Here is a 26,123-nt window from a genome sequence, read left to right on the forward strand (position 1 = left end):
AACAAGTGCCAATAGCAAATATTTTCTACCATCGCTATTTTTTAACCCTATCCTTATAATAAAATATGTATCAGTTTAGGTCTATATTTATATTCAGTACCATTCAGATTCAGTACCATTCTTAAAGTTCCTTAAAGGCGTAACAAAAACAATTTTCAACAGCATTCGCCTAGGTTGATGCAACGTTGCAGTATACCAGGGCCTGAAACAGTTAAGTGACCTCTTGCCAGATTCCAACATGGACGCTTTATGACACGTTCGCGGATCTTGCTGTAGTTTTTCCCTTTTTCAAGATGGCTGCCGCGCTGTTGGTTTCACCGGAGCCGCCCGCGTGACGTCAGACGCAGGCCGGTTCGCCGTGTGTGCGAGAGTGTGTGTGTGGATGACGCTCGCACAGAACCTTTGGGCGGGGCCGGTGAGGGGGCTGCTGGAAAAGTTTTAGATACTACTTGGAGAGTTTTGGCGGCGAGAGGACCGGGACGTTCTCCATGAAGAAGAGAAAGGTGCGGGCTCCGGGTCGCCATGCGGTTATGTAGGGCTGGGGCAGAGCCGGCTGCGCATCTAGAGGGGTGCTGGACGGAGATGGGCAGAGGGAGGGGAAATGGAGTGCGATGCTGGATAAAGGTGGGGATCTATATGTCAGTGGGTTTGGTCTTATATACAGATGAGTTTCTGGGGTAGTAGGCAGAGATGAGATAAATGACTTTGAGTTACTAGACCACTGGATAAATTAGTGGGGTATTTGCCAAGGGTTTTGGCAGTGGTTGTCGGGGTTTGCGTAGACTTGGGATACAGTGATCGGGCAGTGGTTTAAGGTGCAATGGTATACAAAATGAAAAGCAGTGGTTCAGTTGGTGATGGGGTATTAAACAAGGATAGCGCAGTGTTTGCATTGATCTTGGAGTATTAGACAAGGATGAGGCAGTGGTTGGGTTAGTGGGGTATTCAAGAAGGATGAGGCAATGGTTGGGGATGGGGTATTCAGCAAAGCTATAAGGCAGTGGTTGGGTTGGTGGTGGGGCATTCGACAAGGCTGAGGCATTGTTAGGGTTGGTGGAGTATTAGACAAGGATGAGGGAATAATTGGGTTGGTGGTGGAGTATTAGACAAGGATGAGGGAATAATTGGGTTGGTGGTGGAGTATTAGACAAGGATGAGGGAATTATTGGGTTGGTGGTGGGGTATTAGACATGGATGATGCAGTGGTTTGGTTGGTGAAGGGGTATTAGACAAGGATGATGCAGTGGTTGGATTGGTGATGTGGTATTAGACAAGAATGAGGCAGTGGTTAGGCTGGTGATTGGGTATTTGACAAGGATGTGGCAGAGGTTGCCTTGGTGAGGTGTTAGGTAGTAAGAGGGCAATGGTGGGGCTGGTGATTGTGTGTTCACCAAGGATATGTTTGGTGGCATCTTAGATAAAGATGAGACAGTGGTGGAATATTAGACAGTGGTTGGTTGGGTGGGATATTAGACACAAATGCGGCATTGATTGGGTTGGTGGAGTATTAGATAAGGATGGGACAGTGGTTGGGTTGGTGGAGTATTAGATAAGGATGGGACAGTGGTTGGGTTGGTGGAGTATTAGATAAGGATGGGACAGTGGTTGGGTTAGTAGGGTATTGATAAGTATGACACTCCATTTGGGTTGGTGGTGGTCAGGTTTTAGTTGAGAATGTGTCAGTGTTTGAATAGGTAGTGGGGTAATAGACGAGGGATAGAGCAGTGGTTTAGTTAATGGTCTACTATTAGATGAGCATGGGTCCCTAGAGGCAAAGCATGAAGACTAGCATTGTAGTAAATCTCTGAATGTTAGAGCTCAAATGGTGCTGAATGGACAGTAAAACCACTAAGATACTAAACTGGATGTGAGCATTTTTTATAATTTCATCAAAAACTGAGATGCAGAGGAAATTCGGTGCAATTATCTGCTTAAAACTCCAAGGTTAATGGACTTTGGTTCTATATGACTGTGAGTGGACAGTATATTGGCAGTTTGGGTATAGGATTTAGATTGTTTACTCAATTGTACTAAATGAGGTTTATTAATTGAGGGCTAGGGTAATAGACAAGGGGGTGTGGTATGGAGGGTCGACAGTGTCTAGGTTGACCACTATTGGTCGACAGGGTCTTTAGGTCAAAAGGTCTACATGAGTTTTTTATTTTTTTGGGTGTAGTTTTCTCCGTACAGTGACCGGGAACCCCAATTAGTGCACCGTGTCCCCTCGCATGGCTGCTTCGCTCACCATGCTTTGGGCAAGATGACTTGCTCCGCTACTGCTGCGTTTGGCACAGGTTACTATTCCCAATCGTAGTCCATGTGGACAAAAAAGTTAAAAAAAAGAAAACAATTGCGAAAAACTCATGTCGACCTTTTGACATGTCGAACTACAACATGTGGACCTAGTTACTGTCCACTTAAGTGTGGTCGACCTAGAGACCGGATAACTAGACAAGGACAAGGCAGTGGCCGATTAATGCCCCTTTCACACTATCACAAAAGTACTGGGTTTTGCACATGAATGCGCATGAACCCAGGACGTTTGTGTGTATGTGAGTGCAAATTACCCGGGACTAAGTCCCAGGTCCCCAACCCTGCTCTTTACCAGGGTTGGGACTGAGACACTGGAATTTACCAGCTGCTAGACCTGGTAAATTCCTGGCTGCGTTGTCTGTTGGGGTATTAGACAAGGATGGTGCAGTGATGAAGTTCGTGGTGAGGTAGCGTAGGTCATTGACTGAGGCTGTGATATTACACAAGGCTGGGGTACTAGACGAGGATGTGGGCAGTTTTTGTGCTGGCGTTGTATAAGCAGAAAGTGTTGGTGGTTTGGAATTAGATGATGGGGCAGTAGTTTGGTTTAGTTGGCCGTAGAGTCTTAAGCTGGGTCGACACTAGACGATGTCTGTACCCAGTGATATTGGTGGTTACAGGACCCGTCAGGGTTGTCGGCACATTTGCTGATGCCGGGAGCGACGATGGGGACCATGCTGCGTTTGGGGATGTCGCTGACAACGCGCGGAGCGCACATCGTCACCGACATAGTGCATACACACTGGACAGACGTTCCGGTCTGTCTGAATCGGCCACATCATTCAAAATATCGTCAAGTGTGTACCCAACATTCAGTGCGTATGGGTGAGTGGTTGAGTGTGTAGTGGGGTATTAGATTATGATGGGATATTGTAGTTTTCCTTCTAGCACCCTTCACCTAGTCAGTAAGGGGGGCATAGTTTCATTTTGAATGGCAACATTTTAGACATGATGTATCGGTATATCTACTGTAGAGATACATCATGTATAAAATGTTGCCTTTCAAAAATAAAATATGCCCTTATCACTGATTGGGTGCAGGGTGATAGAATGAACACTATTATTGGTTAAGTATGTGGTGGGATATTAGAGGACGGGCATTGGTTGAGTTGGTGGTGTGGTATTAGAGAAGGGTGGGACAATGATTGAGTTTATGGGGGGGGGGGTGATATTAAAGGTGAATGGGGCAGTTGTTAGATTGTGATAGGGCATTGCTTGAGTTAATGGTAGTGTATTAGATTAGTATGTGTAGTTGTTGAGTTGGCAGTGTAATTTGATGAGTGGGGCAGTAGTTGAGTTTGGTGGGCAGTTGATGTGGTTTGGAAATTGGTTGAATTTGTAATGCAGGATTAGATGATGATGGGGCAGTGGTTGAGTGGATGGTTGGTGTTGTATTAGATAATGCATACCTCCCAACGTGACCCTCTCCAGGAGGAACAGAATATTCTGCTCCTGGACTTCCCTCTTTCTCTACTATTGCCATCTCCTGTGGTGACACACCTTACTTATCCATTAGAAGAATGGATACAATGCCAAATCCATGTTTACTTAAAATTGGAAGGCTGCTAAAGGGCCCTACACACTATGCGATACGCCGCCAAGCTGCCCGATGGCGGATGGGCGACCCGGTGCGGGGGGGGGAAGGGGGGGGAGTGAAGTTTCTTCACTCCCCCCGGCTCCATAGCAGTGCAGGCAAATATGGACGAGATCGTCCATATTGGCCTGCATGCACAAGCGACGGGACACCAGTGATGAACGAGCGCGGGGCCGCGCATCGTTCATCGCTGGTGCCTCCACATTGAAAGATATGAACGCTATCTCGTTCATTAATGAACGCGATCGTCCATATCTTTCAGTAATATCGTCCAGTGTGTAGGGCCTATAACTCGGGGTTAAACTAGTTCCCCTTTAGAAAACTTCTATAAACCACTGTAAGCAAAATGAGCAGCACCTTAACCAATTCTATAGTTCAAAAATCCAACTCGTGTATCAAAAATAACACTGTTTAATAGAATAAATCAATCAATTTACATAGACAATCAACAGTAAAATATTATTGGATAGAGCAGTGTAAATATCACTTGAAATTATAAACAGCATATAAATGCATAAAGTGCCCTTCTGCTTGTGAGGCAAGAGGTCTGGTCTGTGTTCCTTAGTGCCCCAGTGGGTCTGCCCACAATGCCAAATGATGGACAATCAATAGTGAAATGCACAGAATAATCCCTTTATGAAGCGCTTAAAATTCCTCTACAGGAGTTCCGAGTCTAAGCATGCATATACAGTATTTGATGGCTGATATCCTAGGGCAGTATATAGAAAGTGTCATGCGTTAGTAATATGTGGTACAGTGTAGCCAATGGCTATAGTTATGTCGCTGAAGGATGAACCTGCCACATTAAAGGTCTATACTTATGTTCTGCCAGCCATTGGAGCTGGCTGCAATGTATAGTCTCAGATATAAGGTCACTCAGATATAGCACTGCTGCAGCTGCACTGGCTATGTCTGGCTAAACAAGTGTATTCCACCCGTTATGTTTTAATTATGCATTTGTACATACACTGCATGAGGACAGGATTCGGGTAGATGTTAGCTGGTCTGTTTGTACTCCAAGGGTTAAAAACCGTTCCAAGATCATAGTATTAATCACATAGCAGGCGATTCAGCATTTGGACAGTAATGTAATATTACACATGTGCGGTGTCATTTGCAGGCAGGTATTTGGTTATGTCTGTATTTGTGTTTCGTTGCCTTCATGTTAGCATTTGGAGCAGGTGAAGTCTAGCGTGTGGGTTCTTCGCTGAGGGAGGCGGGGGGACAGGGGGACACTATGATAAGTATGAAAGCTTCCATTGTAGGATTCCTTGATTGACCGTTAAAGTTCAGCTAGTGCTGAATGGACAGTGCAAACGCTGTCCTAACCTGACTCTCGGATGCCGTTGAACTCTGCGCAGTTCTATATTTAGGTTGAATTCATTTTTGATGTCTCCTTTTTCCCCCTATAAATATTCTGGTCTTGATATTTAGGCATTTTTTTCCCCTCTCTCTCTCTCATTTGACAGTGAATACATCTCGCAGTAGATATGAGCTATATGAATAAAAATAACAGCTTTACAGTAGAATCAGAGATCTTCAGATGACCATTGCCCTTAATGTTGACATCTCTATCTGTCTTTGTGCCCCATTTGTTACATCTGTTTCTCACTTGCATTAGCCGTTTACTTAGTTAAATCTTCTCATGGATTTCCTGTTGTAATGAAAGGATTTCTGCACACTGTACTATCTGTGTTGAGTCTTCCTATACTCTTGTATGTCTGGTTTTTCTTCTTGTTAGTTTTGCTTTCAAGAAATTGGAAACTCAAATAAAAAACAAAAATGAAATGTACAAAAGAATGTTTGAAAATAACGTACAGTAAAAATATATTTATTCACAGCCATCGTTTCCTGATTTTCCTGAATCTCTGCCTAAAGTCTTTTTGTTTTGCACTATAGTGTGTGTGAGTTATGGTAATAAGCAGGATAGGAGCTTCAGTATTTCATAGCTTTGTAACCACTTTCTTCCTCTGTCACTGTGACAGGAGCCCAGTACGGATACTCTGCTGTGCTGCTGGGGCGCCATGTTACTATTAATGGGGCTTCCTGGCTGCTCCTCCTCACTTCATGGCTCCTGTCATCAGCTCATCGCAAACCAATCCGATTCAGTCTAGACTGTGCTCGGTAAATGCTTGCTCGGTAGGTTAGCTGTTGGTTCCTATGGGCAACTTCTCCACGTGTTTACTTCTTCTCTCTTTACACTGCTTGATACATCCCCCCCCCCCTCCCCCATCATAGTGAGAGGATCAATTCTTTGTCCTGTGCCACTGCATCACACTCCAATAGCATCTTTAATGGGGTGCGTAACCTCTATGTGGTGTGAGGGGAAGTTAGCAGTGTTACTGGCCGTGAAGTGACGACTGTCCTGGAGGCACTTTGCATTCATCGCCATAGTCTCAGCAATCCTATTTACTTCAAACCTGTTCTGATTGTTGTCAAATGCACCTAAAGACGCAGACGGCCATCTTGTGACTTCTTGCAGCGGCTTACTGTGCAAATCTGCATGGAAGCTGAGTGACAAAGCTGATTGACAAATGTATGGAGCGGACTATATGGAAGCTGAGTGACTAATGTATGGAGCGGACTATATGGAAGCTGAGTGACTAATGTATGGAAGCTGAGTGACTAATGTATGGAGCGGACTGTATGGAAGCTGAGTGACTAATGTATGGAAGCTGAGTGACTAATGTATGGAGCGGACTGTATGGAAGCTGAGTGACTAATGTATTGAGCGGACTATATGGAAGCTGAGTGACTAATGTATGGAGCGGACTATATGGAAGCTGAGTCACTAATGTATGGAGCGGACTATATGGAAGCTGAGTGACTAATGTATTGAGCGGACTATATGGAAGCTGAGTGACTAATGTATGGAGCGGACTGTATGGAAGCTGAGTGACTAATAAATGGTGCGGACTGTATGGAAGCTGAGTGACAAATGTATGGAGCAGACTATATGGAAGCTGAGTGACAAATGTATGGAGCAGACTATATGGAAGCTGAGTGACAAATGTATGGAGTAGACTATATGGAAGCTGAGTGACTAATGTATACAGCAGACTATATGGAAGCTGAGTGACTAATGTATGGAGCAGACTATATGGAAGCTGAGTGACTAATGTATGGAGCAGACTACAGTATATTCTGGATTCTTAGTTGGGGGGGCATCTTAGTATACCAGTTCCTTCACATGACTCATGACAGGCCTACTTTACTTGCCCTGTTAAATCTAATATGTGACTGATGTAGCCCATAATATATGTTTCATGCCCATTGCTACCGCTTTAGAAATTAACCTTTTTGGGGGTTTTTCATCAATCTCATTGCCTCATGACTGGTATGATGGAGGATTCATTCAGTCGGTGGATATTTTGAGATCGTTTTGCGCAAATGTACAGTACAATTATTTGTCCAATAGCTGACGGGAGCCCAGATAATTGTATAATGTATGTCCGGCATTTGTTTTGGTTTGAAATAGGAGACTTAAAATAAGCACTTGGTTAGGTTGGTTCTCAAATGCATATGAAAGTTCAGCAAAAGATATATCCTGGTTTTGTTTTTTTTTAGTGTTTTTTTGCTGGCTGAGCTTGGGTAGTCAAAGCCCTTCCCCTTTGGAATGCCCATACATTCAAATAAAATGTCAGCAGTGAAAGGCTCATTAGGTTGAACCTTTGGCATGTGCCAGCTGTGTAGATCCAGTGGTATGCAAAACCAAACCTGCAAGATAGTTGCCAACAACTTCTGATCTGTGGGGCACAAATATCCCAATAATAGCATCTAATAGTTAGAGATATTGTTTCTTGTCATAAACTCATTTTATCTGTTTGAGTCCACCTAACGAATTAACAATCACCAGTTCTCTTGGTAGAGAATTCCTACATCTAATTGTACTTACAATGATACACATTACAAGATTATCTGTCTAGTCTTTCTTGTTGGATCAAACATCTGGTAATGTATTGGAGAAAATGACAATGAACCATTTGCCATACCTCCCAACATTACCCTCACCAGGAGGGACACAATGCTCTGCCCCTGGACTTTTCTCTTAATTTATGATTGCTGGCACTTGTTTTGAACAGGTTAGTGGATAAGAAAGGTGTTTCACCACAGGTGATGCCAATCATACATTAAGAGGGAAGTCCAGGAGCAGAGCGTTCTGTCCCTCCTGGGGGATACGGTCGTTAGGTCGACACAAATTAGGTCAACCACCGAAGGTCGACATGAAGTGGGTTGACGTGGTCAATAGGTCGACATGGTCATTAGGTCGACATGTACTAGGTTGACAGGTCAAAAGGTCGAAGTTAAAAAAAAATTTTTGGTGATTTTTTCCATACTTGACGATCCACGTGGACCACTATTGGAACGGTAACTTGTGCCGAGCGAAGCGAGGCACCTTGCCCGAAGCATGGCGAGCCATGCGAGGGGACACGGGGCACTAATTGGGGTTCAACGTCACTTTACGAAGAAAACTACACCAAAAACAGTCCAAAAACTCATGTCGACCCTTTCACCTGTCGACCTAGTGCATGTCGACTTAAGGTCCATGTCGACCTAGTGAATGTCAACCTAATGCCCATGTCGCCCTTCAGTGGTCGACCTAATGCCTGTCGACCTAAGTTGAGTTGACCCATACCCCCTCCTGGAGAGGGTCATGTTGGGAGGTATGCATTTGCTACCAAAACCTGGAAAATGGGCAAAAATGATCAATTGTGATTTGCTATCATACATTACCAGATTTTCATTCCAACCAGAAAAATTGGACAGATAATCTTATAGTATGTATCCCACTGAAAGGTAATAGGAATCATTTCTAAATATGGTTTGTTTTTAGTTAGCAGATGGGGTGCGATGCTCCTCTCGCCAGAGGACTACAAATTGCTCATCTGAGCAGAACTCATCTGATAATGAACATGAGATCTGCAACCCTCGCAAGTCTGGGAAGAAAGGGGGACAGGTAATAATGTTAAATGTTTTTGTTTGTTTGTTAGGTGTGGTCTGTATAGGAAAGTTTCCATTTTTCTTTCCTAAATATCCTTATTTATTTTATTTTATTATTTTTTTATTTGCAATATACAGTAACAACCAAAAAAGAACTGTTTGGGACTGAATTCCCTTGGAACCAAATGCTATGGATAGTGTTCTATGGCTAAGAGTGAATGGCGCCATATAAATAAAGGATAATAATAATAATAATAATGGCCCTGCACTGCTGGCTGGGTGGATAACTTAGATATATAAGAGCCTGTTTATTAAGCGTCTCGCTTTTGAATACAGAGTTTTTTCACTAGAAGCCGTGGTGATCTCTAATTTATCAAGCTCAAAAAATGCAATATTTTCAGGGGCTTAACCCCCAATTGCTATTTATTTAAAGTTTAAACACTAGATGGATATTTGGATCCCAACCCTCCTCCCTTCATTCAATATACAGGTGCACATGTGCTACCAAGTCCAAACTTTGCAGTGATAGAGCAACATCTGAATGTATGGTTTGCTCTTTGCCGGGACAGGTGATACTGTTACTTAACATGCTTTCAGTTTAATATACTAGTTCCGTGTTAGACGAGCTGTGGTACTCCAGATGCTCTGGAACTACACATCTCAGCATACCCTGGCACTGTGTAGCTGCTAAGGCATGCAATAAACTGTATGCAGGGATGTGTTGTTCCACAGCAGCTGGATGTCCACAGGTTGTCTACCCCTGTAGTAGTTTACACTTTCCTCTTTCGTGACACAGTGGTTGACTTTTAGCCAGCCACTCTGATCTCTGAGGCCCTATGTTTCTGTGGACTGTCTTCCAGTGTTTCTCCAAAGCCCAAAAATCATAATAAAATCACAATATTCTTCTTTTCTTATTTATTTATTTTTTATTTTTATTTTTTCAGGCATCATCCAACAAAGGTACCGAAAAGAGTCTTTCAAAAAATATAAAATGTGGCCAGAACAGTGGACTAGTTAGTGGAGGTGGTGGCAGACCTAAGAGACGTACCAACGCTGGTACTCAGGGCAGGAGGTGCCCAAAGGTGAGAGTCAGCACCCGCCTGACTGCACGTCAAGCTTCCAAAGTGAATGATTATGCTTCATATAATGGATTAACGGACGATAGTGGCGATGGAATGGTGTTTTCAGACCTAACGTATCCGGATAAAAGAAGCCTTTGTGCAGATGCCAGTCCTTTTTTGGATGAAGACAGCAACCAGCCCATGCCACTGGGAAGATTCTTTGAAAACGCAGATCTCATGCAGGTGAATTAGAACACAACTAAACACTTGGCCATTGCTATTCATTCTTAAAGCTAGCGGTATCCCTTGGACAGATAAAACATTTTTCTCTGACGTCCTAGTGGATGCTGGGAACTCCGTAAGAACCATGGGGAATAGACGGGCTCCGCAGGAGACTGGGCACTCTAAAAGAAAGATTAGGTACTATCTGGTGTGCACTGGCTCCTCCCTCTATGCCCCTCCTCCAGACATCAGTTAGATTTCTGTGCCCGGCCGAGCTGGATGCACACTAGGGGCTCTCCTGAGCTCCTAGAAAGAAAGTATAATTTAGGTTTTTTATTTTACAGTGAGACCTGCTGGCAACAGGCTCACTGCAACGAGGGACTAAGGGGAGAAGAAGCGAACCTACCTGCTTGCAGCTAGCTTGGGCTTCTTAGGCTACTGGACACCATTAGCTCCAGAAGGATCGACCGCAGGACCCGTCCTTGGTGTTCGTTCCCGGAGCCGCGCCGCCGTCCCCCTTACAGAGCCAGAAGCATGAAGTTGGTCCGGAAAATCGGCGGCAGAAGACTTCAGTCTTCACCAAGGTAGCGCACAGCACTGCAGCTGTGCGCCATTGCTCCTCATACACACTTCACACTCCGGTCACTGAGGGTGCAGGGCGCTGGGGGGTGGGCGCCCTGAGCAGCAATAAAAACACCTTGGCTGGCAAAATAATCACAATATATAGCCCCAGAGGCTATATATGTGATAATTACCCCTGCCAGAATCCATAAAAAAGCGGGAGAAAAGTCCGCCGAAAAAAGGGCGGAGCTATCTCCCTCAGCACACTGGCGCCATTTCTCCCTCACAGTTCCGCTGGAAGGAAGCTCCCTGGCTCTCCCCTGCAGTCTGCACTACAGAAAGGGTAAAAAAGAGAGGGGGGGCACTAAATTTAGGCGCAGTATAACTTATAGCAGCTATAAGGGGACATAATTCAGTTAGTCCCTGCATTATATAGCGCTCTGGTGTGTGCTGGCATACTCTCTCTCTGTCTCCCCAAAGGGCTTTTGTGGGGTCCTGTCTCCTGTTAAGAGCATTCCCTGTGTGTGTGCGGTGTGTCGGTACGACTGTGTCGACATGTTTGAGGAGGAGGCTTATGTGGAGGCAGAGCAGATGCCTATAAATGTGATGTCACCCCCTGCGGGGCAGACACCTGAGTGGATGGACTTATGGAAGGAATTACGTGCAAGTGTCGACTCCTTACATAAAAAATTTGACGACATGCCAAATGCGGGACAGCCGGCTTCTCAGCTCGTGCCTGCCCAGACGACTCAAAGGCCATCAGGGGCTCTAAAGCGCCCACTACCTCAGATGGCAGACACAGATGTCGACACGGATACTGATACCAGTGTCGACGACGAAGAGTCTAATTTAATGTCCACTAGGGCCATTCGTTGCATGATTGAGGCAATGAAAGAGGTTTTACACATTTCTGATATAAACCCAGGTACCTCAAAAAAAGGTATTATGTTTGGGGAGAAAAAACTACCCATAGTTTTTCCCCCATCTGAAGAACTAAATGAAGTGTGTGAAGAAGCGTGGGCTTTCCCCGATAAAAAATTGGTAATTTCTAAAAAGTTACTAATGGCGTTCCCTTTCTCGCCAGAGGATAGGTCACGTTGGGAAACTCCCCCTAGGGTGGATAAAGCGCTCACACGTTTGTCAAAAAAGGTGGCACTACCGTCTCCGGATACGGCCGCCCTAAAGGAACCTGCTGATAGAAAGCAAGAGGCTATACTGAAGTCTATATATATACACACACAGGTGTTATACTGAGACCAGCTATTGCTTCAGCATGGATGTGCAGTGCTGCTGCTGCATGGTCAGATTCCCTGTCGGAAAATATTGACACCCTAGACAGGGACACGATATTGCTAACCGTAGAGCATATAAAAGACTCAGTCTTATACATGAGAGATGCACAGAGGGAGATCTGCCGGCTGGCATCTAGAATAAGTGCATTGTCCATTTCTGCTAGGAGAGGCTTATGGACCCGGCAGTGGACAGGGGATGCAGATTCAAAAAGGCACATGGAAGTTTTGCCTTATAAGGGTGAGGAGTTATTCGGGGATGGTCTCTCAGACCTAGTTTCCACAGCAACAGCTGGGAAGTCAGCATTTTTGCCCCATGTCCCCTCACAGCCTAAGAAAGCGCCGTATTATCAGGTACAGTCCTTTCGACCCCAGAAAAACAGACGGGGAAAAGGCGGGTCCTTTCTGTCTAGAGGCAGAGGTAGAGGGAAAAAGCTGCAGCATACAGCCAGTTCCCAGGAGCAAAAGTCCTCCCCCGCTTCTTCCAAGTCCGCCGCATGACAGTGGGGCTCCACAGGTGGAGCCAGGTACGGTGGGGGGCCGCCTCAAAAACTTCAGCGATCAGTGGGTTCGCTCACAGGTGGATCCCTGGATCCTTCAAGTAGTATCTCAGGGGTACAAGCTGGAATTCGAGGCGTCTCCTCCCCGCCGTTTCCTCAAATCTGCCTTGCTGACAACTCCCTCGGGCAGGGAGGCTGTGCTAGAGGCAATTCACAAGCTGTATTCCCAGCAGGTGATAGTCAAAGTGCCCCTACTTCAACAAGGACGGGGTTACTATTCCACACTGTTTGTGGTACCGAAACCGGATGGTTCGGTGAGACCCATTTTAAATTTGAAATCCTTGAACACATACATAAAAAAATTCAAGTTCAAGATGGAATCGCTAGGGCGGTTATTGCAAGCCTGGACGAGGGGGATTACATGGTATCCCTGGACATCAAGGATGCTTACCTGCATGTCCCCATTTACCTTCCTCACCAGGAGTACCTCAGATTTGTGGTACAGGATTGCCATTACCAATTCCAGACACTGCCGTTTGGACTGTCCACGGCACCGAGGGTGTTTACCAAGGTAATGGCAGAAATGATGATACTCCTTCGAAAAAAGGGAGTTTTAATTATCCCGTACTTGGACGATCTCCTTATAAAGGCGAGGTCCAAGGAGCATTTGTTGGTCGGAGTAGCACTATCTCGGGAAGTGCTACAACAGCACGGCTGGATTCTAAACATTCCAAAGTCACAGCTGGTTCCTTCCACACGCCTACTGTTCCTGGGGATGGTTCTGGACACAGAACAGAAAAAAGTGTTTCTCCCGCAGGAGAAAGCCAAGGAGCTGTCATCTCTAGTCGGAGACCTCCTGAAACCAAAACGGGTATCGGTGCATCACTGCACACGAGTCCTGGGAAAAATGGTGGCTTCATACGAAGCAATTCCATTCGGCAGGTTCCATGCAAGGACCTTCCAGTGGGACCTCTTGGACAAGTGGTCGGGATCGCATCTTCAGATGCATCGACTGATAACCCTGTCCCCAAGGACCAGGGTGTCTCTGCTGTGGTGGCTGCAGAGTGCTCATCTTCTAGAGGGCCGCAGATTCGGCATACAGGACTGGGTCCTGGTGACCACGGATGCCAGCCTTCGAGGCTAGGGGGGCAGTCACACAGGGAAGAAATTTCCAAGGACTTTGGTCAAGTCAGGAGTCGTCCCTACACATAAATATTCTGGAACTGAGGGCCATTTACAATGCCCTAAGTCAGGCAAGGCCCCTGCTTCAAAACCAGCCGGTACTGATCCAATCAGACAACATCACGGCAGTCGCCCATGTAAACCGACAGGGCGGCACAAGAAGCAGGATGGCGATGGCAGAAGCCACAAGGATTCTCAAATGGGCGGAAAATCACGTCATAGCACTGTCAGCAGTGTTCATTCCGGGAGTGGACAACTGGGAAGCAGACTTCCTCAGCAGACACGACCTACACCCGGGAGAATGGGGACTTCATCCAGAAGTCTTCCAAATGATTGTACACCGTTGGGAAAGGCCACAGGTGGACATGATGGCGTCCCGCCTCAACAAAAAACTAAAGAGATATTGCGCCAGGTCAAGGGACCCTCAGGCGATAGCTGTGGACGCTCTGGTGACACCGTGGGTGTACCAGTCGGTTTATGTGTTCCCTCCTCTGCCTCTCATACCAAAGGTACTGAGAATAATAAGAAGGCGAGGAGTAAGAACGATACTCGTGGTTCCGGATTGGCCAAGAAGAGCTTGGTACCCAGAACTTCAAGAAATGATATCAGGACCCATGGCCTCTACCGCTCAGACAGGATCTGCTACAGCAGGGGCCCTGTCTGTTCCAAGACTTACCGCGGCTGCGTTTGACGGCATGGCGGTTGAATTCCGGATCCTAAAGGAAAAGGGCATTCCGGAGGAAGTCATTCCTACGCTGATAAAAGCCAGGAAAGAAGTAACCGCAAACCATTATCACCGTATTTGGCGAAAATATGTTGCGTGGTGTGAGGCCAGAAAAGCCCCTACAGAGGAATTTCAGCTGGGTCGTTTTCTGCACTTCCTACAGTCGGGAGTGACTATGGGCCTAAAATTGGGTTCCATTAAGGTCCAGATTTCGGCTCTGACGATTTTCTTCCAGAAAGAACTGGCTTCAATGCCTGAAGTTCAGACATTTGTAAAGGGAGTGCTACATATTCACCCCCCTTTTGTGCCTCCTGTGGCACCTTGGGATCTCAACGTGGTGTTGAGTTTCCTGAAATCACATTGGTTTGAGCCACTTAAAACTGTGGATCTGAAATATCTCACGTGGAAAGTGGTCATGTTATTGGCCTTGGCTTCGGCCAGGCGTGTGTCAGAATTGGCGGCTTTGTCATGTAAAAGCCCTTATCTGATTTTCCATATGGATAGGGCAGAATTGAGGACTCGTCCCCAGTTTCTCCCAAAGGTGGTGTCAGCTTTTCACTTGAACCAACCTATTGTAGTGCCTGCGGCTACTAGGGACTTGGAAGATTCCAAGTTACTGGACGTAGTCAGGGCCTTGAAAATTTATGTTTCCAGGACGGCTGGAGTCAGGAAAACTGACTCGCTTTTTATCCTGTATGCACCCAACAAAATAGGTGCTCCTGCTTCTAAGCAGACTATTGCTCGCTGGATTTGTAGCACAATTCAGCTGGCGCATTCTGCGGCTGGATTGCCGCATCCTAAATCAGTAAAAGCCCATTCCACGAGGAAAGTGGGCTCTTCTTGGGCGGCTGCCCGAGGGGTCTCGGCTTTACAACTTTGCCGAGCTGCAACTTGGTCAGGGGCAAACACGTTTGCAAAATTCTACAAATTTGATACCCTGGCTGAGGAGGACCTTGAGTTCTCTCATTCGGTGCTGCAGAGTCATCCGCACTCTCCCGCCCGTTTTGGAGCTTTGGTATAATCCCCATGGTCCTTACGGAGTTCCCAGCATCCACTAGGACGTCAGAGAAACTAAGATTTTACTCACCGGTAAATCTATTTCTCGTAGTCCGTAGTGGATGCTGGGCGCCCATCCCAAGTGCGGATTGTCTGCAATACCTGTATATAGTTATTGCCTAACTAAAGGGTTATTGTTGAGCCATCTGTTGAGGCTCTGTTATATTTCATACTGTTAACTGGGTATAGTATCACGAGTTATACGGTGTGATTGGTGTGGCTGGTATGAGTCTTACCCGGGATTCAAAATCCTTCCTTATTGTGTCAGCTCTTCCGGGCACAGTATCCTAACTGAGGTCTGGAGGAGGGGCATAGAGGGAGGAGCCAGTGCACACCAGATAGTACCTAATCTTTCTTTTAGAGTGCCCAGTCTCCTGCGGAGCCCGTCTATTCCCCATGGTCCTTACGGAGTTCCCAGCATCCACTACGGACTACGAGAAATAGATTTACCGGTGAGTAAAATCTTATTTTCTCTGACGTCCTAGTGGATGCTGGGAACTCCGTAAGGACCGTGGGGAATAGCGGCTCCGCAGGAGACTGGGCACAACTAAAGAAAGCTTTAGGACTACCTGGTGTGCACTGGCTCCTCCCCCTATGACCCTCCTCCAGACCTCCGTTAGAATCTTGTGCCCGGCTGAGCTCCTAGAAAAGAAAGTATATTTTAGGTTTTTTATTTTCAGTGAGATCTGCTGGCAACAGACTCACTGCTACGAGGGACTAAGGGGAGAAGAAGCGAACCTACCTGACGAGATAGTTTGGGCTTCTTAGGCTACTGGACACCATTAGCTCTACAGGGATCGAACACAGGACCCGACCTCGATCGTTCGGTCCCGGAGCCGCGCCGCCGTCCCCCTTACAGAGCCAGAAGCACGAAGATGGTCCTGAAAATCGGCGGCAGAAGACTTCGGTCTTCAACAAGGTAGCGCACAGCACTGCAGCTGTGCGCCATTGCTCCTTATGCACACCTCACACTCCGGTCACTGATGGGTGCAGGGCGCTGGGGGGGGGCGCCCTGAGCAGCAATATTAACACCTTGGCTGGCAAATTAATCACAATATATAGTCCTAGAGGCTATATATGTGAAAAATACCCCTGCCAGAGATCCATAAAAATCGGGAGAAAGTCCTCCGAAAAAGGGGCGGGGCTATCTCCCTCAGCACACTGGCGCCATTTTCTCTTCACAGTGCAACTGGAAGACAGCTCCCCAGGCTCTCCCCTGTAGTTTTCAAGCTCAAAGGGTTAAAAAGAGAGGGGGGGCACTAAATTTAGGCGCAAATCTGTGTATTATAGCAGCTATAAGGGAAAAATCACTGTGGGTAGTGTAAATCCCTGCATTATATAGCGCTCTGGTGTGTGCTGGCATACTCTCTCTCTGTCTCCCCAAAGGACTTTGTGGGGTCCTGTCCTCAGTCAGAGCATTCCCTGTATGTGTGCGGTGTGTCGGTACGGCTGTGTCGACATGGTTGATGAGGAGGCTTATGTGGAGGCGGAGCAGATGTCGATAAATGTGATGTCGCCCCCTGTAAGGCCGACACCAGAGTGGATGGATAGGTGGAAGGTATTAACAGACAGTGTCAACTCCTTACATAAAAGGCTGGATGACGTAACAGCTGTGGGACAGCCGGCTTCTCAGCCCGCGCCTGCCCAGGCGTCTCAAAGGCCATCAGGGGCTCAAAAACGCCCGCTACCTCAGATGACAGACACAGATGTCGACACGGAGTCTGACTCCAGTGTTGACGAGGTTGAGACATATACACAATCCACTAGGAACATCCGTTGCATGATCTCGGCAATGAAAAATGTGTTACACATTTCTGACATTAACCCAGGTACCACAAAAAAAAGGGGTTTTATGTTTGGGGAGAAAAAGCAGACAGTGTTTTGTTCCCCCATCAGATGAGTGAATGAAGTGTGTGAAGAAGCGTGGGTTCCCCCGATAAGAAACTGGTAATTTCTAAAAAGTTACTGATGGCGTACCTTTTCCTGCCAGAGGATAGGTCACGTTGGGAGATATCCCCTAGGGTGGATAAGGCGCTCACACGTTTGTCAAAAAAGGTGGCACTGCCGTCTTAGAATACTGCCACTTTGAAGGAACCTGCTGATAAAAAGCAGGAGGCTATCCTGAAGTCTGTATATACACACTCAGGTACTATACTGAGACCTACAATTGCCTCAGCATGGATAGTGCTGCTGCAGCGTGGTCTATTACCCTGTCAGGACAGGGATACTATTTGCTAACCATAGAGCATATTAAAGATGTCGTCTTATATATGAGGGATGCACAGAGGGATATTTGCCGGCTGGCATCCAGAATTATTGCAATGTCCATTCTGCCAGGAGGGTATTAGGGACCCGGCAGTGGACAGGCGATGCTGACTTTAGAAGGCACATGAAGATTCTGCCTTTTAAGGGTGAGGTATTGTTTGGGGATGGTCTCTGGGACCTCGTATCCACAGCAACAGCTGGGAAGGAAAAAATTTACCTCAAGTTTTCCTCACAGCCTAAGAAAGCACCGTATTATAAGGTACAGTCCTTTCGGCTTCAGAACAGCAAGCGGGTTAAAGGCGCTTCCTTTCTGCACAGAGACAAGGGAAGAGGGAAAAAGCTGCACCAGACAGCCAGTTCCCAGGATCAAATATCTTCCCCCGCTTCCTCTGAGTCCACCGCATGACGCTGGGGCTCCACAGGTGGAGCCAGGTGCGGTGGGGGTGCGTCTCGGGAACTTCAGCGACCAGTGGGCTCGCTCACAGGTGGATCCCTGGGTTCTGCAAGTAGTATCACAGGGATACAAGCTGGAGTTTCGGGGCGACTCCCCCTCGCCGTTACCTCAAATCAGCCTTGCTTGCTTCCCTCGTGGAGAGGTAGTACTGGCGGCAATTCACAAGCTGTACTTCCAGCAGGTGATAATCACGGTACCCCTCCTTCAACAAGGCCGGGGTTACTATTCCACAATGTTGTGGTACCGAAACCAGACGGTTCGGTGAGACCCATTCTAAAATTGAAATCCTTGAACGCTTATATACGAAGGTTCAAGTTCAAAATGGAATCGCTCAGGGCGGTTATTGCAAGCCTGGGCGAAGGGGATTACATGGTATCACTGGACATCAAGGATGCTTACCTGCATGTCCCCATTTACCCTCCTCACCAGGAGTACCTCAAAATGTTGGACAGGACTGTCATTACCAATTCCAGACGTTGCCGTTGGTCTGTCCCCGGCACCGAGGGTATTTAACAAGGTAATGGCCGAAATGATGTTACTCCTTCAAAAAAAGGGAGTTATACTTATCCCGTACTTGGACGATCTCCTTATAAAGGCGAGGTCCAGGGAGCAGTTGTTCGTCGGAGTAGCACTATCTCGGGAAGTGCTACAACAGCACGGCTGGATTCTGAATAGTCCAAAGTCGCAGCTGGTTCCTACGACGCGTCTACTGTTCCTGGGTATGGTTCTGGACACAGAACAGGAAAAAGGGTTTCTCCCGGAGGAGAAGGCCAAGGAGTTGTCATCTCTAGTCAGAGACCTCCTAATACAAATACAGGTGTCGGTGCATCAATGCACGCGAGTCCTGGGAAAGATGGTAACTTCTTACGAAGAAATTCCATTGGGTAGGTTCCATGCAAGGATCTTTCAGTGGGATCTGTTGGACAAGTGGTCCGGGTCGCATCTTCAGATGCATCGGCTGATAACCCTGTCTCCATGGGCCAGGGTGTCGCTGTTGTGGTGGCTGCAGAGTGCTCATCTTATAGAGGGCCGCAGATTCGGCATACAGGACTGGGTCCTGGTGACCACAGATGCCAGCCTTCGAGGCTGGGGGGGCAGTCACACATGGAAGAAACTTCCAAGGACTATGGTCAAGTCAGGGGACTTCCCTACACATAAATATTCTGGGACTAAGGGCCATTCACAATGCCCTAAGTCAGGCTAGACCCCTGCTTCAACACCAGCCGGTGCTGATCCAGTCAAACAACATCACGGCGGTCGCCCATGTAAACCAGCAGGGCGGCACAAGAAGCAGGATGGTGATGGCAGAAGCCACAAGGATTTTTCGATGGGTGGAAAATCATGTATTAGCACTGTCAGCAGTGTTCATTCCCGGAGTGGACAACTGGGAAGCAGACTTTCTCAGCAGGCACGACCTCCACCCGGGAGAGTGGGGACTTCATCCAGAAGTCTTCAAAATGATTGTACACCATTGGGAAAGGCCACAGGTGGACATGATGGCGTCCCGCCTCAACAAAAAGCTAAAAAGATATTGCGCCAGGTCAAGGGACCTTCAGGCGATAGCTGTAGACGCTCTGGTAACACCGTGGGTGTACCAATCGGTGTATGTGTTCCTTCCTTTGCCTCTCATACCCAGGGTATTGAGAATACTAAGAAGGAGAGGAGTAAGAACTATACTCGTGGTTCCGTATTGGCCAAGAAGAGCTTGGTACCCGGAACTTCAAGAAATGATCTCAGAGGACCCATGGCCTCTGCCGCTCAGACAGGACCTGCTACAGCAGGGGCTCTGCCTGTTCCAAGACTTACCACGGCTGTGTTGGACGGCATGGCGGTTGAACACCGGATCCTAAAGGAAAAGGCATTCCGGAGGAAGTCATTCCTACGCTGATTAAGGCTAGGAAAGATGTGATCGCAAAATATTATCACCACATATGGCAAAAATATGTTGCTTGGTGTGAGGCCAGGAAGGCCCCAACGGAGGAAATTCAACTGGGTCGATTTCTGCACTTCCTACAGTCAGGAGTGACTACGGGCCTAAAATTGGGTTACGTTAAGGTCCAGATTTCGGCTCTGTACATTTTCTTCCAAAAAGAACTGGCTTCACTGCCTGAAGTTCAGACTTTGGTTAAGGGAGTGCTGCATATTCAGCCCCCGTTTGTGCCTCTAGTGGCACCGTGGGATCTCAACGTGGTGTTGGATTTCCTGAAGCCGCATTGGGTTGAGCCACTTAAATCCGTAGAGCTAAAATACCTCACGTGGAAAGTGGTCATGCTGTTTGCCTTGGCGTCGGCCAAGCGTGTATCAGAATTGGCGGTTTTGTCATGCAAAGGCCCTTATCTGATTTTCATATGGATAGGGCGGAATTGAGGACTCGTTCCCAATTCCTTCCTAAGGTGGTATCAGCTTTTCATGTGAACCAACCTATTGTGGTGCCTGCGGCTACGTGGGACTTGGAGGACTCCAAGTTACTGGACGTAGTCAGGGCCTGGAAAATATATTTCTCTGACGTCCTAGTGGATGCTGGGAACTCCGTAAGGACCATGGGGAATAGACGGGCTCCGCAGCAGACTGGGCACTCTAAAAGAAAGATTAGGTACTATCTGGTGTGCACTGGCCCCTCCCTCTATGCCCCTCCTCCAGACCTCAGTTAGATTTCTGTGCCCGGCCGAGCTGGATGCACACTAGGGGCTCTCCAGAGCTCCTAGAAAGAAAGTATATTTTAGGTTTTTTATTTTACAGTGAGACCTGCTGGCAACAGGCTCACTGCAACGAGGGACTAAGGGGAGAAGAAGCGAACCTACCTGCTTGCAGCTAGCTTGGGCTTCTTAGGCTACTGGACACCATTAGCTCCAGAGGGATCGACCGCAGGACCCGTCCTTGGTGTTCGTTCCCGGAGCCGCGCCGCCGTCCCCCTTACAGAGCCAGAAGCATGAAGATGGTCTGGAAAATCGGCGGCAGAAGACTTCAGTCTTCACCAAGGTAGCGCACAGCACTGCAGCTGTGCGCCATTGCTCCTCATGTACACCTCACACTCCGGTCACTGATGGGTGCAGGGCGCTGGGGGGGGGGGGGCGCCCTAAGGGCAATATAAACACCTTGGCTGGCAAAATAATCACAATATATAGCCCCAGAGGCTATATATGTGATAAATACCCCTGCCAGAATCCATAAAAAAGCGGGAGAAAAGTCCGCAAAAAAGGGGCGGAGCTATCTCCCTCAGCACACTGGCGCCATTTTTTCTTCACAGTGCAGCTGGAAGACAGCTCCCCAGGCTCTCCCCTGTAGTTTTCAGGCTCAAAGGGTTAAAAAGAGAGGGGGGGCACTAAATTTAGGCGCAATATTGTATATACAAGCAGCTATTGGGGAAAATTCACTCAGTTATAGTGTTAATCCCCACATTATATAGCGCTCTGGTGTGTGCTGGCATACTCTCTCTCTCTGTCTCCCCAAAGGGCTTTGTGGGGTCCTGTCCTCAGTCAGAGCATTCCCTGTGTGTGTGCGGTGTGTCGGTACGGCTGTGTCGACATGTTTGATGAGGAGGCTTATGTGGTGACGGAGCAGATGCCGATAAATGTGATTTCGCCCCCTGTGGGGCCGACACCAGAGTGGATGGATAGGTGGAAGGTATTAACCGACAGTGTCAACTCCTTACATAAAAGACTGGATGACGTAACAGCTATGGGACAGCCGGCTTTTCAGCCCGCGCCTGCCCAGGCGTCTCAAAGGCCATCAGGGGCTCAAAAACGCCCACTCCCTCAGATGGCAGACACAGATGTCGACACGGAGTCTGACTCCAGTGTCGACGAGGTTGAGACATATACACAATCCACTATAAACATCCGTGACTGGATCCCGGCAATAAAAAAATGTGTTACACATTTCTGACATTAACCCAAGTACCACTAAAAAAGGGTTTTATGTTTGGGGAGAAAAAGCAGGCAGTGTTTTGTTCCCCCATCAGATGAGTGAATGAAGTGTGTGAAAAAGCGTGGGTTCCCCCGATAAGAAACTGGTAATTTCTAAAAAGTTACTGTTGGCGTACCCTTTCCCGCCAGAGGATAAGTTACGCTGGGAGATATCCCCTAGGGTGGATAAGTTGCTCACACGTTTGTCAAAAAAGGTGACACTGCCGTCTTAGGTTACGGTCACTTTGAAGGTACCTGTTGATAAAAAGCAGGAGGCTATCCTGAAGTCTGTATTTACACACTCAGGTACTAGACTGAGACCTGCAGATATTGCTGCTGCAGCGTGGTCTGTGACCCTGTCAAACAGGGATACTAGTTTGCTAACATAAGAGCATATTAAAAACGTCGTCTTATATATGAAGGATGCACAGAGGGATATTTTACCGGCTGGCATCCAGAATTAATGTAATGTCCATTCTGTCAGGAGGGTATTAGAGACCCGACACTGGACAGGTGATGCTGACTTTAAAAGGCACATAGATCTGCCTTATAAGGGTGAGGAATTGTTTGGGGATGGTCTCTGGGACCTCGTATCCACAGCAACAGCTGGGAAGAAAACATGTTACCTCAGGTTTTCTCACAGCCTAAGAAAGCACTGTATTATCAGGTACAGTCCTTTCGGCTTCAGAAAAGCAAGCGGGTCAAAGGCGCTTCCTTTCTGCACAGAGACAAGGGAAGAGGGAAAAAGCTGCTCCAGTCAGCCAGTTCCCAGAATCAAAATTCTTCCCCCGCTTCCTCTGAGCCCACCGCATGACGCGGGGGCTCCACAGGCGTAGCCAAGTACGGTGGGGGGCCGCCTCAAAAATTTCAGCGATCAGTGGGCTCGCTCACAGGATCCCTGGATCCTTCAAGTAGTATCTCAGGGGTACAAGCTGGAATTCGAGATGTCTCCCCCCCGCCGTTTTCCTCAAATCTGCCTTGCCGACAACTCCCTCGGGCAGGGAGGCTGTGCTAGAGGCAATTCACAAGCTGTATTCCCAGCAGGTGATAGTCAAGGTGCCCCTACTTCAACAAGGAGGGGGTTACTATTCCACACTGTTTGTGGTACCGAAACCGGACGGTTCGGTGAGACCCATTTTAAATTTGAAATCCTTGAACACATACATAAAAAAATTCAAGTTCAAGATGGAATCGCTCAGGGCGGTTATTGCAAGCCTGGACGAGGGGGATTACATGGTATCTCTGGACATCAAGGATGCTTACCTGCATGTCCCCATTTACTATCCTCACCAGGAGTACCTCAGATTTGTGGTACAGGATTGCCATTACCAATTCCAGACACTGCCGTTTGGACTGTCCACGGCACCGAGGGTGTTTACCAAGGTAATGGCAGAAATGATGATACTCCTTCGAAAAAAGGGAGTTTTAATTATCCCGTACTTGGACGTTCTCCTTATAAGGGCGAGGTCCAAGGAGCAGTTGTTGGTCGGAGTAGCACTATCTCGGGAAGTGCTACAACAGCACGGATGGATTCTAAACATTCCACAGCTGGTTCCTTCCACACGCCTACTGTTCCTGGGGATGGTTCTGGACACAGAACAGAAAAAAGTGTTTCTCCCGCAGGAGAAAGCCAAGGAGCTGTCATCTCTAGTCAGAGACCTCCTGAAACCAAAACAGGTATCGGTGCATCACTGCACACGAATCCTCGGAAAAATGGTAGCTTCATACGAAGCAATTCCATTCGGCAGGTTCCATGCAAGAACCTTTCAGTGGGACCTCTTGGACAAGTGGTCGGGATCGCATCTTCAGATGCATCGGCTGATAATCCTGTCTCCAAGGACCAGGGTGTCTCTGCTGTGGTGGCTGCTGAGTGCTCTTCTTCTAGAGGGCCGCAGATTCGGCATACAGGACTGGGTCCTGGTGACCACGGATGCCAGCCTTCGAGGCTGGGGGGCAGTCACACAGGGAAGAAATTTCCAAGGACTTTGGTCAAGTCAGGAGTCGTCCCTACACATAAATATTCTGGAACTGAGGGCCATTTAAAATGCCCTAAGTCAGGCAAGGCCCCTGCTTCAAAACCAGCCGGTACTGATCCAATCAGACAACATCACGGCAGTCGCCCATGTAAACCGACAGGGCGGCACAAGAAGCAGGATGGCGATGGCAGAAGCCACAAGGATTCTCAGATGGGCGGAAAATCACGTCTTAGCACTGTCAGCAGTGTTCATTCCGGGAGTGGACAACTGGGAAGCAGACTTCCTCAGCAGACGCGACCTACACCCGGGAGAGTGGGGACTTCATCCAGAAGTCTTCCAACTGTTGGTAAACCGTTGGGAAAGGCCACAGGTGGACATGATGGCGTCCCGCCTCAACAAAAAGCTAAAGAGATATTGCGCCAGGTCAAGGGACCCTCAGGCGATAGCTGTGGACGCTCTAGTGACACCGTGGGTGTACCAGTCGGTGTATGTGTTTCCTCCTCTGCCTCTCATACCAAAGGTACTGAGAATAATAAGAAGGCGAGGAGTAAGAACGATACTCGTGGTTCCGGATTGGCCAAGAAGAGCTTGGTACCCAGAACTTCAAGAAATGATATCAGAGGACCCATGGCCTCTACCGCTCAGACAGGATCTGCCTACAGCAGGGGCCCTGTCTGTTCCAAGACTTAACGCGGCTGCGTTTGACGGCATGGCGGTTGAATTCCGGATCCTAAAGGAAAAGGGCATTCCGGAGGAAGTCATTCCTACGCTGATAAAAGCTAGGAAAGAAGTAACCGCAAACCATTATCACCGTATTTGGCGAAAATATGTTGCGTGGTGTGAGGCCAGGAAGGCCCCTACTGAGGAATTTCAGCTGGGTCGTTTTCTGCACTTCCTACAGTCGGGAGTGACTATGGGCCTAAAATTGGGTTCCATTAAGGTCCAGATTTCGGCTCTGTCGATTTTCTTCCAGAAAGAACTGGCTTCACTGCCTGAAGTTCAGACATTTGTAAAGGGAGTGCTACATATTCAGCCCCCTTTTGTGCCTCCTGTGGCACCTTGGGATCTCAACGTGGTGTTGAGTTTCCTGAAATCACATTGGTTTGAGCCACTTAAAACTGTGGATCTGAAATATCTCACGTGGAAAGTGGTCATGTTATTGGCCTTGGCTTCGGCCAGGCGTGTGTCAGAATTGGCGGCTTTGTCATGTAAAAGCCCTTATCTGATTTTCCATATGGATAGGGCAGAATTGAGGACTCGTCCCCAGTTTCTTCCTAAGGTGGTATCAGCTTTTCACTTGAACCAACCTATTGTAGTGCCTGCGGCTACTAGGGACTTGGAAGATTCCAAGTTACTGGACGTAGTCAGGGCCTTGAAAATTTATGTTTCCAGGACGGCTGGAGTCAGGAAAACTGACTCGCTTTTTATCCTGTATGCACCCAACAAACTAGGTGCTCCTGCTTCTAAGCAGACTATTGCTCGCTGGATTTGTAGCACAATTCAGCTGGCGCATTCTGCGGCTGGATTGCCGCACCCTAAATCAGTAAAAGCCCATTCCACAAGGAAAGTGGGCTCATCTTGGGCGGCTGCCCGAGGGGTCTCGGCTTTACAACTTTGCCGAGCTGCAACTTGGTCAGGGGCAAACACGTTTGCTAAATTTTACAAATTTGATACCCTGGCTGAGGAGGACCTTGAGTTCTCTCATTCGGTGCTGCAGAGTCATCCGCACTCTCCCGCCCGTTTTGGAGCTTTGGTATAATCCCCATGGTCCTTACGGAGTTCCCAGCATCCACTAGGACGTCAGAGAAAATAAGATTTTACTCACCGGTAAATCTATTTCTCATAGTCCGTAGTGGATGCTGGGCGCCCGTCCCAAGTGCGGATTGTCTGCAATACTTGTAGATAGTTATTGTTTAACTAAAGGGTTATTGTTGAGCCATCTGTTGAGGCTCAGTTATTATTCATACTGTTAACTGGGTATAGTATCACGAGTTATACGGTGTGATTGGTGTGGCTGGTATGAGTCTTACCCGGGATTCAAAATCCTTCCTTATTGTGTCAGCTCTTCCGGGCACAGTGT

The 26,123-nt window shown here is 47.6% G+C and overlaps 1 protein-coding gene across 1 annotated transcript in view; it reads left to right on the forward strand.

Annotated features, from left to right (window-relative positions):
• Positions 1 to 327: 327 nt before the first annotated feature.
• C10H1orf174 (chromosome 10 C1orf174 homolog) overlaps positions 328 to 26,123 on the forward strand; it is a 42,844-nt gene continuing 17,048 nt past the window's right edge. The window contains exons 1-3 of the mRNA XM_063943459.1: positions 328 to 503; positions 8,742 to 8,864; positions 9,793 to 10,152. Coding sequence (XP_063799529.1) covers positions 489 to 503; positions 8,742 to 8,864; positions 9,793 to 10,152 — 498 coding nt within the window. The 5' untranslated portion in view covers positions 328 to 488. The remainder of the gene's footprint in view (positions 504 to 8,741; positions 8,865 to 9,792; positions 10,153 to 26,123) is intronic.

This window comes from Pseudophryne corroboree, chromosome 10 (assembly GCF_028390025.1).
Source record: "Pseudophryne corroboree isolate aPseCor3 chromosome 10, aPseCor3.hap2, whole genome shotgun sequence".
In the NCBI taxonomy this organism is placed as follows: Eukaryota; Metazoa; Chordata; class Amphibia; order Anura; family Myobatrachidae; genus Pseudophryne; species Pseudophryne corroboree.